The sequence below is a fragment of the Phoca vitulina genome, unplaced genomic scaffold (genome assembly GCF_004348235.1).
Source record: "Phoca vitulina isolate PV1807 unplaced genomic scaffold, GSC_HSeal_1.0 scaffold29, whole genome shotgun sequence".
Classification (NCBI taxonomy): Eukaryota; Metazoa; Chordata; class Mammalia; order Carnivora; family Phocidae; genus Phoca; species Phoca vitulina.
Window position 1 is genome coordinate 2,060,278 of NW_022589732.1, and position 14,014 is coordinate 2,074,291.

At 40.5% G+C, this 14,014-nt stretch overlaps 1 protein-coding gene across 19 annotated transcripts in view; it reads right to left on the reverse strand.

Annotated features, from left to right (window-relative positions):
• ANK3 (ankyrin 3) overlaps window positions 1-14,014 on the reverse strand; it is a 511,278-nt gene that overhangs the window by 124,770 nt on the left and 372,494 nt on the right. For all 19 annotated transcript variants that reach the window (XM_032423837.1, XM_032423844.1, XM_032423836.1 and 16 more), the window contains 4 exons: window positions 8,655-8,753; window positions 816-914; window positions 631-729; window positions 19-114 (listed from right to left, as the gene is read on the reverse strand). In XM_032423837.1, the coding sequence (XP_032279728.1) occupies window positions 19-114; window positions 631-729; window positions 816-914; window positions 8,655-8,753 (393 nt within the window). The remainder of the gene's footprint in view (window positions 1-18; window positions 115-630; window positions 730-815; window positions 915-8,654; window positions 8,754-14,014) is intronic.

Here is a 14,014-nt window from a genome sequence, read left to right on the forward strand (position 1 = left end):
CCGGCGTCTGCTACTTACAGTTGTGGTCATGGTTTCCTCAGTCACTACCTTCAGGGTGTCGACCACTGAGATGTAGCCAAGCCTCCGGGCAATGGCTAGGGCAGTGTTCCCATTCTGGCAAGAGGGAAACGAGGACAAGGAATTAAGAAGTCATTCCCCGCGTCTCGGTGTCTGTGTGTTTCCACGTGTTTCGCCCATACTAAACAGCAGGTGGGTGTCTCGTTGGTCCCACCCACTGTCATACACAAAACACTATTTCATTAGAGACGCGCCTTGCACAAAACCCACCTAACCTGTTCCCACTCACACAGCAGACACTTGGCTGCTACACATGGAATCCAAAAGGCTTAACATTCTAAGTTATCAAGGGGACAAACATGCTTTTCTTTCTGTATATGTATTTCCTACTAGATGGCAATGGGTTTGTAGTTTTTAAGGGTGAAGCACTAATCACATCTCTCTGGATGGCTCACAATATAGCTACTGTCCTTTGGCCTGAATTCTACTGAACGTTCCATTTAGTAAAACAGTGACACTGGTGCATGATGAAAAATGTAAGAAGATCCCAGCATACAGGTCCATCTCCTCCCTCTTCCCTTAGCCTCCCTCTTCCCTTCCCTTCACTCTTACCACAGTGAGTTCGTTGGGGGAAGCATTGTTCTGGAGCAAGACATTTATTATATGTGTGTGTCCCTGTTGAGCTGCTTGATGTAACGGCGTATACCCATTCTGCGGAAGGAAGGTGGAAGACTCTTACTTCCTTGGACACAAAATCAGTGACTTTGATGGTGGATACAAAGAAGAAAAGTCTTTACCTTTGTTTTGGCATTAACTTTTGCAGAATGCTGGAGCAGGAAATTAACAATCTTGATGTTTCCATAGTGGCAGCCCACATGTAAAGGTGTGTATCCCATCTGTAATTACATTTTTCAGAAAAGAAACCTCATAAGTATACTTTCAGTAACAGCTACCCTAAATAGAAGCAAAAGTATTATTTAACCTGTCTTTTTGAGCTGGCATAGTTTTTTTCCCTACATAAATATATGATGCCCTTGATATTTCTGAGAGCTAGTGTGAGATATAAAAATAATACCATATCACATGTAAGTAGTTACTGAACTTCCCAAAGCGCTCTCTCTTGCATCAGCTCATTTTATTCTCACACCAACTTTTCAAGATGGGAAGGAAACATGGCCCAGTCAACAGCCTGGACAGAGCAATTTAGTGGCTTGTTGTCGAGGGACAGGAAGAATGTTCTGTGGACAGATGCAGACTAGGATTTATTGATCACTCTACTCTTGAAAAGCATAAAATGGAGGTAGAAAAAAACCATGAAGTGGCTAAATGATAATGCCAGGTAACAGACGATTATCAGAACGCAGAAGAGGCTGGTGGGAGTTCAGGAGGTCTGAGAAGTGTGAACTTGATCCAGGTATACATGCTGGAGTTAAAGTCTCCTGCTTACCAGCTAGGGTCCCATAATTTGAAAACAACTGATTCAGACAAAGCAGTTAAGTTGCTTCCCAAATTAATATCCACTAACCCCTGGGGAACTATAAGTTGTATCTATTAAAAATATATATCTTACATATATAAAATTATGTATGTGTGTATAATTATTTTTTAAAATAAGGATATTCCAGATACTTTTCCAGATGGCCACATTGTAACAGACACCGCCATGCAATTTCAGCATCGGCAATTAATTTCTGTTTATGAGGACACTAGCAGCACCAGGTTGACAAAAGGGAGAGGACTGAGTTTTTAAAAACACTTCTCAGTGTGTGTGGGGGGAGAGGTGGGGCATCCATGTTTTCAAGGGTCTGTACCTCATATGGTAGGCACTATTGTATTTTATGGTGACTCTATGCTATAGACAGAATGTTTGTATCCCCTCAAATTCCCATGCTGAAACCCCAATCCCCAGTGTGATGGTATTTGGAGATGGGGCCTTTGGGAGGTAACCGGGTCATAGGTAATTAGGTGGAACCCTCATGAATGGGATTAGTGCCCTTATCGGAAGAGATAGGAGACAGCTTGCCTCTTCTCTCTGCTCTCTGCCACGTGAAGCTACAATAAGAAGGCACGAGATAGCCACCTGCAAACCAGACAAGGGATCTGCTGGCATTTTAATCTAGGACTTCCCAATCTTCAGAACTCTGAGAAATGACAGTTTGTCGCCTCTACGGTATTCTTGTCATAGCAGCCCAAACTGACTAAGATGTGCTAGCAAATGGGTATATCTGAATTTGAAAAGGGCATGCCCAGACCACAGCTGATTGTGGAAGGTGAAGACATCTCACCAGGATGTGCTGCCCTAAAGAGTTTTACTCTGGTCAGATTCCGCTCCACAAACCGAACAGTCAGTGCTGCCCAGACTCCCACTGCTAAAGCTTGCCATAACCATGTACGTGAGTCTGATTTTCAGCCCCTGAAGCTGCTCCACGCATGATGAAGGAGATCCTATCCTGGTAACCAGAACTGACTTGCCTAACTTTGCAGGCTTCTTTCTCGATACTGAGGAACTCAGACTATCGCATCAGGAATCACAATGCTGCTCAGTGGGGGAGGCATGCAAAAGGTTTTCTCCAATCGGTTCTCAGTACAATTAGCTTAACTGAAGTAACATTATTCCCAACTTTTGTGGTAGAGGATTAATCCCAAGCTAAAAACATACAGAAAATATTTTTAAAATCTAAATATTAAGAAACTTTTCAGGTTTTTAGGGGTGCCTGGGTGGCTCAGTGGGTTAAGCGTCTGCCTTCGGCGCAGGTCATGATCTCGGGGTCCTGGGATCGAGCCCCGCATCGGGTTCCTTGCTCAGCAGGAAGTCTGCTTCTCCCTCTGCTGTTCGCCCTGCTTATGTTATCTCTCTTTCTCTGTCAAATAAATAAATAAAATCTTAAAAAAAAAAATTCAAAAAAGAAACTTTTCAGGTTTTTAGTCAGTGTGCCTAAGCAATGATGCAACAATTTCTAAAGGCTGTTGTGCTAAGTATACTAAAGAAATTGAATCATGTTAAGAATCTTAATGTTCAGTTTCTACTCATCCTCATAGCTCTCCATCTAATTCCTAGTAAAACCCTAAGTCATTATAATGGGCTACTGGACCCGTCTGATCTGGTCCCTTCTCTATACCCCCTATTCATTAAATGTCTGAGCTCATTACTACTAATGTCTTCCTTATTTGTTGTACTCGAGGACACTGGTCTTCTTGCTGTTCCACAAGCATTAAAGTATTTTATTAAAAAATACATGTGTATGCCCAGGAAGATTTAGTTGGCATTTAGAGAAACCAAATTGGGGCTCTTCCATTCATTGAGGGCCAGAAAATTCCCACATTAAATGGCACCTTGCACAAATATGCTCAGAGAGATGTGATTTGAGAAATTCTTTCCAATTAGCAGCAATCGATTTTGGAAAGACCAACTATTCTTTCTGGAATGGCTAGGAAATAATCACAGTTCAGCTAACTGAGCAGTTTCTGCCTCTTTTTCCACTGTTGCCTACTTAGTCCATCCTTACGAGCAGGAGTTGTCTTCTCCTTTAGGCAATACTGAAAGGCTGTAATTGTGTAGGAAGAGCTAACAGGTGCAAATGGAGTAATCAGGCTGGTGTTTCTGATCTATGGTACCACAAGACCATATCTTACTGGGTCGTAGTCAGGTGCATCCCCACACAAATGGTTTGAGAGAGAGGGAGGAGGAAATCCACACTTACGCCCAACCTCCTAAAATCTGTGGTCTTCTAGAAGTCCATCCTTGGCTTTCCTTTTTCACAGCTATTTCCTTTTTCACTCCCTGATTTTATTTATTTCAGGTAAAAATTTTGTTTTCAATTTTTATGTGTTGATGTTATTGTTTTAAGGAACATCTTTCTATTGTCACACGTTATATGAAATAGTACTTGATAATATGGCAGGTAAAGATCCATGGAAGACTGTAAGGTAGTCTCACAAACAGCTTTTTCAAAATTTTAGTTCAGTATAACTAATTGAAATTGAAAAAGTACAAACAGGAATTTTTCCTTTAGAAAATAAACTCTCTGAAAATAAACTCTCAGTATTTAATTTCTTGACGGTAGTATAGTCGAAAGTCTCAACATACTAAAAGAAAAAAAAAGCTGAACATTTCCCCCATAGTTTTTTGCTTCATTGTTTACCTCCAAAATCAATGTGGGAATAAACTGCAGGAGAAAAACAAGCAAAACATCTCAGGTATTATAGAAGGGGCAAAGCAAATGAATATTTTCAAAATGATAGGAGAAAAATAAGTAAATTGCCATCTCTATCCCTAGTGTAGCTTATCCCACTTCTGATGCATCTTATAATTTAGCCTCTTCTCTTTCTCCGGGCACCTTCCTCTCAGCCAACAAATACATTTACATATTTCCAATCCTAGAAACAAAAACACCTCTTCTAAATATTTGTCTCTTTTTCTAGGTCTAGATGCTTCCAAAGCTAAGCTTCTTGAAAGCAGGCATCTTCACTCACTCTTCCCTCCCCACCCCCTTCCTCCCATGTTCCAGGGGACCTGCTTTCTAATCACTCACGTGCCAACCCAGTGATGTGCTTTAGTGCTTCTCTCGCCTGATGCACCCTCCTGGACAGTCATTCATGACTTGGCGTCCATGTCATATTCTTTCCTGATCACCTTCCTACCCTTTGTTAGGCCTGCTTCTACCTCCTTCATCCACTTTAAAATATCATTGATCCCAGTGGGTTGGGCTTTGATTTCCTCCATGCTGTTTCTCAATGATCACATCTGCATTCCCAACTTCAATTAATACATCTATTCTGACAACTTCCAAATTGGGATCTTTAGTCCAGACCTCCTATCCTACACCCTGGAGCCAAAACTTTAAGTCATTTACTGGATTTTTCCACCTAGACAGCCCCTAAATCATCTAATATACAACATACCCAATACAGAATTCTTGGTCTTCTTTCCCCAGCTAGCTTCCTCTCCTTTATTTCTAGTCTCCTTGAATGGTACTTGTGATCACCCAGGCACAGGGCTCACATCCTTAGATTCATCCTCAATTTCTCACTTTTCCTCACGTCTTATTGCTCATACTTCTTTAAGTATTTCTCCGATTTCTCTCTTGCTCATCAACTTCCCATCTGCCCCTAAGTGGAGGCCTTCTTTATTCTCCATTTGGACCTTGGCAGTAGCCTTCAACGGCCCCTGCTCCAAACTCCTTTGACCAACTCAGTCTCTGCACGGTCTCCTGGGATCTTTCTAAACTGGATGTCTGATCTTATTACTCTTCTGGGGTTTTTTTTGTTTTTTTTTTTAAGATTTTATTTATTTATTTGACAGAGAGAGACACAGAGAGAGAGGGAACACAAGCAGGGGGAGTGGGAGAGGGAGAAGCAGGCTTCCCGCTGAGCAGGGAGCCCGATGTGGGGCTCGATCCCAGGACCCTGGGATCATGACCTGAGCCGAAGGCAGACGCTTAACGACTGAGCCACCCAGGCGCCCCCACTCTTCTGTTTAAAGCCTTCCAAGGCTTCCCAGTGCAAACAGGATAAAAAGCTGAACTGAACTTGCTCAGCCTGGCATATTAAGGCCCTCTGAAATCTTAATTTTCTAGCAGCACCTTGGGATATGCCCCCAATTTTTTTCTCTTGTTTCTGTGATACTGAACCAGTTATACCTCCCTTCTACACTCCCCACCTTTGTAAAATAATTCAGTTAATGACAATATTTCTAAAATTATTTATTTATATATGGGGTTAAAGTCAGGCTTTGTACTAATTTGCTGTGTGACCTTATACAAGTAACTACTTTCCGTGCTTCAGTTTCCTCATCTGTAAAATAGGGATACCAATCTCACCCGCCTTCTAGGGTAGTTGTAAGGATTTAACTAATTAATAAAGATAAAGCACTGAATACATGACACAGAAGATGGGTAATACACTTTGCTATTATTATATTATTGTATTATTTTTATTGTCACATATCTTCCTTTCTAGACTATAAATACTATTGAGGGCAAGGAACATATCAACCCGTTAAGAATTTAGCATCTAGTAGGAGCTCTAAAAATGAATGTGAAATGAGTATCAAATAAATTTTTTTCATTATTTTACACACATTTAAAGAAATATAATTTAACTATTAATTTGCTAATCAGTACCGCTGAGAATCAGTGTATTTTGGGTGGCCTAAATAAAATGCTTCAGGAGATTATCCTTTTAAAAAGCAAAAGGAGTGGCTTTTTTTCAGTTGAACCACACTGAATATTAAACCCTGTGGCCAGCAGGACAATTTAGTCTGATCTGATTCAGTGAATCACAAATACAGAGTTGGAGGTATAGAAGCTCAGCAAGCCAGTGGGAAGGCTGTGAAAGCTGTTACCAGGATTTTCCAGTCTTTTCTCCACAACAGAAAAGAGCTCTCAATGTTTTCATGATTACTATGCTTAAATTTAAGCCAATGAATTGGATGGTACCATACTCAACACCTGTAGGCTGCGCAGGGATGTCATCTCACTAGTAAGAATTTGGAAGTTCACAGAATGTAATAAATTCCTTTATTCACAAGATTAGAAAGCAAGTCCCAACAACCCATCTCTTGCCATTCTGCTCTTCTCAGCAAGGGGACAATCATAGCCTCAGTTTTTCGGGTGCTATGATCTTTGCTGAGATGAGAAAGGAAGAGAAAAGAATTTGTAAGAGACAGAGAGGTGTTTTCTGAAGGGCATCACTTGTAAAGGGCAGGAAAGGGAACATGCTTCATAAATATTACACCAAGGGCAAAAATGGTTACTGACCATGACCTGAGGTGGGCGGGCGGACTTAGGAGGAGACCCCGGTAGAGGCCCTAGACTCTTAAGCCAGGGGCCCCGTGTGCAAGAAGGCACACAGCACCGCGTCCTGCCTCCCAACGTGCCCTGGAGGATCGGTATCTCACTTCCGGACTGAATGACAGGGTACGCCTCGGATGTGCAGGGGCAAAAACGTACTGAGAAACTTAACCCTGTGTGGGACGCCTAGAATTTTTAATCTGTCAAGGGAGAGGTAACCAAAAAAAGTGTGTAAGTCTGTGTTTTTGTGTGTAAATGAAACAACACAAGATGAATATATTTACCGTTAATAAAATAAGGAATAATAAGCTAAATTCAGTCTGATTCTTTTTTTTTTTTTTTTTTTAGAGAGAGAGAGCATGAGCAAGGGCAGAGAGAGAGAGGGAGAGAGAGAATCTTAAGCAGGCTCTAGCGTGGAGCCTGATGTGGGGCTCGATCCAATGACCCTGAGATCATGACCTGCGCCAAAATCAGGAGTCCAACTGAGCCTCCCAGGTGCCCCCAGTCTGTTCTTTCTTCAGAATTAAAAATGCTTTTATTTTCAAAATGGAAAGTAACAAGAAATCACTCGGCTACTGCCAGTGCCTTTACCGTTAGACCCTCAGCTAGCTAGGGAAGCATTCAAGGCTAAGGACAATGAGACTTCTTTAGAGTGGGAGGGGGATAGAGGAAGGGATCGCTGAGCAAGCCGGCTACGGAGACTGCAAGGACACAGAAATTCCAGAAAGGGAATTACCTACCCCCAGTCCCACCTAGGGCTGTCCTGGCCAGGGACAATGGTACTTGTTTTACTATTTTAACACAGAGTTTAAAACACAGACAGGATCTTGCCTGGTCAGAGCTCTTTCAGGCAGCTTCTTTCTACTAGAACACAGTGTGGGTGGTGCAGCTGTAGTTAGAGAGCCGAACAGTGTCCAAAGGGTGCGGTCTACTCGGGCTGTCCCCTCTGTGCTTAGCCAGTAAATCCAGTCTGCTCCTGATGTGTGAATACCTTCTTACTTGGCGAACTCCTAGTGATACTTCTATATTTGTTAATATCTTCAGGATCACTACACCTCAGAACCGATCTATAGGATACCCAAGATGTTTGTAGTCACAATATTTAATAAGCATTCACTTCTGTGTCAAAAATATGACACATAGAAAGAAACGAGAGTTCTATTTTAGAGTAGATAAAACAAGTTTGCTCCGAAGAGGTAACAAAAAAAGTGCTGAAAGAAAATGCTCAGAGAAATGAGATTAATACGAAGTCCTATCTCTGATGAAGACACAAAACATCCATTTTTCTTATCTGAGTTTGAAATTGTGGCATTATAGGATATTAAGTAGCATTTTTTTTTCTTTTTGAAGAGTGCTATTTGTCTGAGAGAGAGAGAGAAATGCTAGCAACCACACATGCCATAAGGAATGTAGCAAGTGAATAATAATTGAATAAAACTTACTTTATCCTTTTTTATAGACTACGTCTGAACAAAGTTAAAGGTCACAAATCACTGATAAATTTTTCTGTATGCATTAAGTCAATCACAACAGCTAAGAAAGGAGCAAGATTTTACACTCTGCCGTTGAAAGATAGATCTGTTGTAACAAGGATCAATAGTGCTACCACGGGTGGGCATCTACAGGCAGCCAGGATAAAGTGCCTAGGCCACTGAAGATAAAAGCATCTGGGCCACTGTCACCAGAGACTTTGGTGTCCCTTGCACAGATATATGTTTGAAATACTATGTGTAAGAGATAGGATGGAAAATTTGTCCCCCCCCCCCCCCCCCCCATCAAATTGTTACTGTTTCCATATAGGAGTCACTAAATGACACTTTTTACCGGCACATTCTTTTTGTATACCTTTGTCTGGGCATCCACGTTTGCCCCTTGGTTTACGAGGACTTCGGCCACATTCACTCTGTCTTCTTGAGCAGCCAAGTGGAGCGGGGTCAGGCCACTCTGAGAAAGAGTCAAAGTACAGTCATCTTAGAGAAGGGAGTGCAGCACACAGGCATGTTCCAGCCACAGTTTATGAACTCTAGGACAGGAAGCCTAGAACTGGTATGTTAAAAAAATCTGCAGGATAAGTTTCCATATTAGCACCGCGGCAACATTGCTACCTGCAGGCTTCATGAAAAATTTCAAACACCCTCAGAAGTGGAGGGGGTGGCCTGGACCTTGTGTCCTCAGCACAGACTCAGCAATCATCAAGGTTTTCCTACATCTGCTTCATCCAGCCCTACTTCCTGTTCATTCTTTTCTTTGTGGAAGCATTTTAAGGCAAACCCCAGACATTATATCATTTTCCTACTACATACTTCAGTGTTCATTTTTTAAAACTAGAGTCTTTTTAAAAAAATGATATAAAATGATATAATGTCTGGGATTTGCCTTAAAATACTTCCGCAAAGAAAAAAAAATTAAATGAAGAAACAAACAAAAACCAGAATCAGGCCTGTAAATACAGAAAACCAACTGATGGTTGCCGGAAGGAAGGCGGATGGAGGGACCGGCAACATGGGTGAAGGGGAGGGGGTGGTCCAGGCTTCCAGTTATGGAGTGAATAAGTCACGGGAATAGAGTCGAAGATACTGTCATAGTGATGTGACGGGACAGAGACGGCAGCTACGCTTGTGAACACAGCATAATGGATAAACTTGTCAAATCACCAAGTTGTACACCTGAACCCAATGTAAGATGGTATGTCAACTATACTCAAAAAATAAGTAAATAAATACCTACCAAACCCCCCTAGAGACTTTTTTTTTGCAAAATTATGCAGGAATTTCAACACATTACCATTGGCATTGGCATTAGCAGAAATTATTAAAAGAAAAATTAGTTATAAATTAAATATGATAAATTAATATATGATGACAATATTTTCTCCAACAAATATGAATACCCAAAGCTGATAAATATGTTCTATATGTTGCTTCTGGGTAGGAAAGATGGCCTGGAAAATGCAAAATGAATGCTGTATCATGAGAATTTCCAGGTCATTTAGATGGGGTATCTGTTTAATGAGACGGAATATTTGAAACTGAGTCTACCACGGAACACGCAGGCCACCTAGTTGTTCCAGTGGCCAAGAAAAATATCACCGAGACTGTACTCCGCTTTAAAAATCCTCTGTAGCTGTTAAAGTGTCTTTTCATGAATAATATTTAAGAGAAAGTAACTTGGCGTTAGTGCTTCCAGATTGTTTTCTTTCCCCTAATATGAGCACAGAAGTTAATCTCTGCGCCCCGGAGGCCTTCTGTCTCTTCCTCTAGCATCCATGCGATGAGAACCTCAGCTGTCCTATTTGTCAGAGGAGAGGAGTGAATCAGATGCCATAGCAGCAAGGGCACAGAGCCCTCGAGATGCTGAACATTATTTATTCAGGAAGAGTCATTTGCTCTTGACTTTTTAATAATGTTTACAGGATTTGGGAGGAAGCCCACTCAAACTGTAGAAAAGAGGAAATATGGAAAGGAGGGCAGATGCATTCAATTGAAATCCAAGAAAAATAGGCTGGGGCCAAAACTGGCATCACCCAAACTGACATCATCTGAGAATCATGTCCCCTCTTCTACCTTATTGATTTATTAAGTTTTTATTTTACTTCCAGTTAGTTAACACAGTGCTCTATCAGTTTTAGGTGTACAAGATAGTAATTCAACACTTGCATGCATCAGCTGGTGCTCATCACAAGTGCGCTCTTCAATCTCCAGCCCCTATTTCTCCCATCCCTCCACCCTGTCCATGTTCTACTTGAGAGGAAACAAATGTTTTTAGCCATAATATTTCATACAAGTGACATGGTCACCTATTCTAAGTTAAAGACTTTTCAAGACTTCTGAAGATTCTTTACTGATGGTTCTCAGCAAAGTTTGGGGAATGTCTTCTGGCACGTGCCCTACTCTCTCACGTTCCGAAGTCTATGTTCACGCTGCCCCCGTGGGTTCCCCACTCTAGCTGTGGCATGGGGTGACTCCCAGCTCTCCTGGGCTTCTCCCTCCCTCCTTGTCTCTCAAAGGGCTCATTGTTACATTTATGTGCACACCTTCTATGTGCTCACCTCTACTAAGAGCATCATAATTCTGCACTGAAATTCTGTTTTCTTGTCTGTCTTCCTCAAACCACTGTGAGCTTGTTGAGGCAGATGTATCTTTAATCTTTACGTAACCAGTGTCTAGCATCTAGCACTTAATCATCTACTAAATTATCAAATCAGAAGACAAAGCAATCACCTTTAGGTAAAATAGGGTAAATAAAGAAAAACTTTTGTTTATCTTCATGACTTCCATTAAAAAGATTTTTAAAAAATAGTGTGACGGGGGGGCGCCTGAGTGGCTCAGTCGTTAAGCATCTGCTTTCAGGTCAGGTCATGATCCCAGGGTCCTGGGATCGAGCCCCGCATCGGGCTCCCTGCTCGGCAGGAAGCCTGCTTCTCCCTCTCACACTCTCCCTGCTTGTGTTCCCTCTCTTGCTGTGTCTCTCTCTGTCAAATAAATAAAATCTTTAAAAAAATAGCATGATGGTTAAAACAGCCCCATTTGACTTCAGAAGTTACCTGTTAATCTTTTATAAGGTTTCAACCATTGCTCATTTTAAAAATGGCATTTACTTGGAATAAGAGAACACCACCAACTCAGAATATCAACAGCCCTGTTTAATATTCCATTAGCAGTACAAAGGAATGGAGCTACTTGTTGTCTGCAAAATCCAAGTGGGAAGGTAGGTAGGAACATCAAAAGTGAAAGTGAATCAAATAAAATGCTAACACTTCAGTAGTAACTGGGCTTTATGGCCTCTTTTCCTTAAAGTGACCAGGAACTGCTGGTGGCTAATAAGAAAAGAACAAAGTGAAAACAATGAAGGGTTTAGTTCAACATCAATTTTCATAAAAGCTATGTCTTTCTTTTAATATTGATTTTTTTTTTAGCAAGGACATAAAATCTGGTGTTAAGTGGGGAGTTGGGATGGGCAGGTGTTTAAAACTCGGGCAGTTTAGGACAAATTGACAGAGAACTAACTAGCTCCTTATTGCATAATGAAGTTCTACTCATGTTCTGTTTTCACCTCAAGGCTTATTTAATACTTTCTATAGAGACCATGGCAACTGAGAAAGGAAGCAAAGATTTACAAATGCCTTCATATTAGATCATTTCTAGGTGCCGTGAAGTTCTTGCAAGTTCCTAAGGCACACTGTGTTAATGGGAAGCCAGCTGATCCGCTTTTTAAAATTTCCCTGGAAGTATTTCTGCTGATGTCAAGTTTTTTCAGGAAGGTGGCTGATGACGTCCAGGTTGCCTTGGTTAATATGTCACGTGGTCCTCAGAATTCCCTCGCTAATGTCCAGTCTACCAAAGCAAACACTGAGAAATGCCGAAGTATTTTTAGTCTAAAACTGTCTGTGATTTTAAGGTGAATGCAAGGCTGGATATACACTGCAACTAGTTGACTGGAGTATTTTATTTATTTATTTATTTTGACTGCCGGATTTTAAAGAAAAAAAAAAGTCACACTGTACTTTGGTATCAAATCTACTGAAAACATTTACCTATTAACCAATTGTTAAGGCCTATACTGTCTCCGAGAGAATTAGTGAGCTATACTATTCTGGGCTCTTAAAATAGACTCAGCGGATGCCAGAATGTACTTCAATTTGAGAAGACCAGGTCTTCTACCTCATTAAGACAAGTTGAATTTTGTAGCAGATTATTGTTAAGCCTGGTCTCTATGTTAGTATTTGAACCCTCAAAATTCAAAAGCTCAAAAAAAAAAAAAAAATCCTGATAACGGCTATTTGAAATTGCTCTGTGATTCCTATTAAATCAGAGACATGCATTCCTAAAAGGAATGTTTAAAAAGAAAGATATGAGAAAATCAAATTGTTACACCAGAAAAATATGAAAAAATGTGTTTGCTCTGCAATGATCACAAAAGATTTTCAAGATACTAAAACTGAAAAAAAAGGCTTCCCTGTTTTCTCATGTATGTCTTTTCATCTACAGAATGTGTTAATTTACAACCTTGGGAACTCAGATTAGTGCAGAATAACCTTTTCCCCAAATTGTGAGAAGTCCAAAATTAAGATAACTATTCTTTTTCTGCCCTAAGTAGAAGGTGCTGAATGTTATTTCAGTTAATCTTTATGACATCTCTGTGAGGTAAATATTTTGTCTTCATTTACTAGAGGACAAAATAGAAGCTCGGCAAGGTCACATCAAGTAAATCAGGCTTAGGATTCACACCCAGGAGATTCAAAGCTTCTGTGATTCCAAAACACAGGCCATATTTTTGGAAAAAAAAAATTAAGTTACTTGTTATTTGTCATCATAAAACTCTTGCTATCTTGAAACTCTCCTCCAGTATCTGAGCTATGGGTGTGCCATCACCACTGGGAGAGAAGAAGCCAGGGAGTTTGGATTATCAAGAATTTGGGGGCACTCTTGCTGGCTTTTGTGTTATCTGAAGGGAAGACTTAGAAACATCTGTTCTGTGTTTTGAGCAGATCTCAGACTTAGGTATTAATATTAACAGTTCAGCAAGCCCCGTATATGCAATGAGAGGTCGTAATTTCATTAACATGTCTCTGGTCAGTTGTGGGCTGGATTTTTGCTTTGCTTCACAAAATTCTTCACAAAGAGTTGGGATGTCAACTATGAAGGCAGGGGAGTTTGAAAAATTTGGGGAACAGAGGCTTCATCAGTTCCTTGAAACTGCCAATTTACATATGAAGACTAACAACCTTTCCAACCTATGAATAAAATACCTACTCTAAATTTCTGTTAATGAACTCTCTGAAGGCAGCACTATTTCCAGTATCTGTAATCTCTGACTTAAAACTGGGACAGGCAAGGAGGAGGTGCCCCAAAATGTTTGTGGACTAAATCAACAGGCGACAATTTACAACTTACTACTTACTAGGTTCTGGTATGGTAACAATGTTGCTCTTTGAATTAACATTCTAACAAAATTTCATATTATTCAAAAAACTTTGTGGACTGCATTTTTAGGGCTATATGTTATTCAATTGTAAGACTTTACAATTACTGATTTACCATTATCTTACTGCTTAAACATATTTTCTCAAAGTTTTTGCTATAATAAACATTTTGGCAAACATCTTTGTGCAATATTACGCTTTACAAATTTGATTTGACCTGGATTCTTCATGTTTCTCAGTGACCTTTCTGAGAGGTAAGGTTCTGTTGTAAACTTTGTAGAGA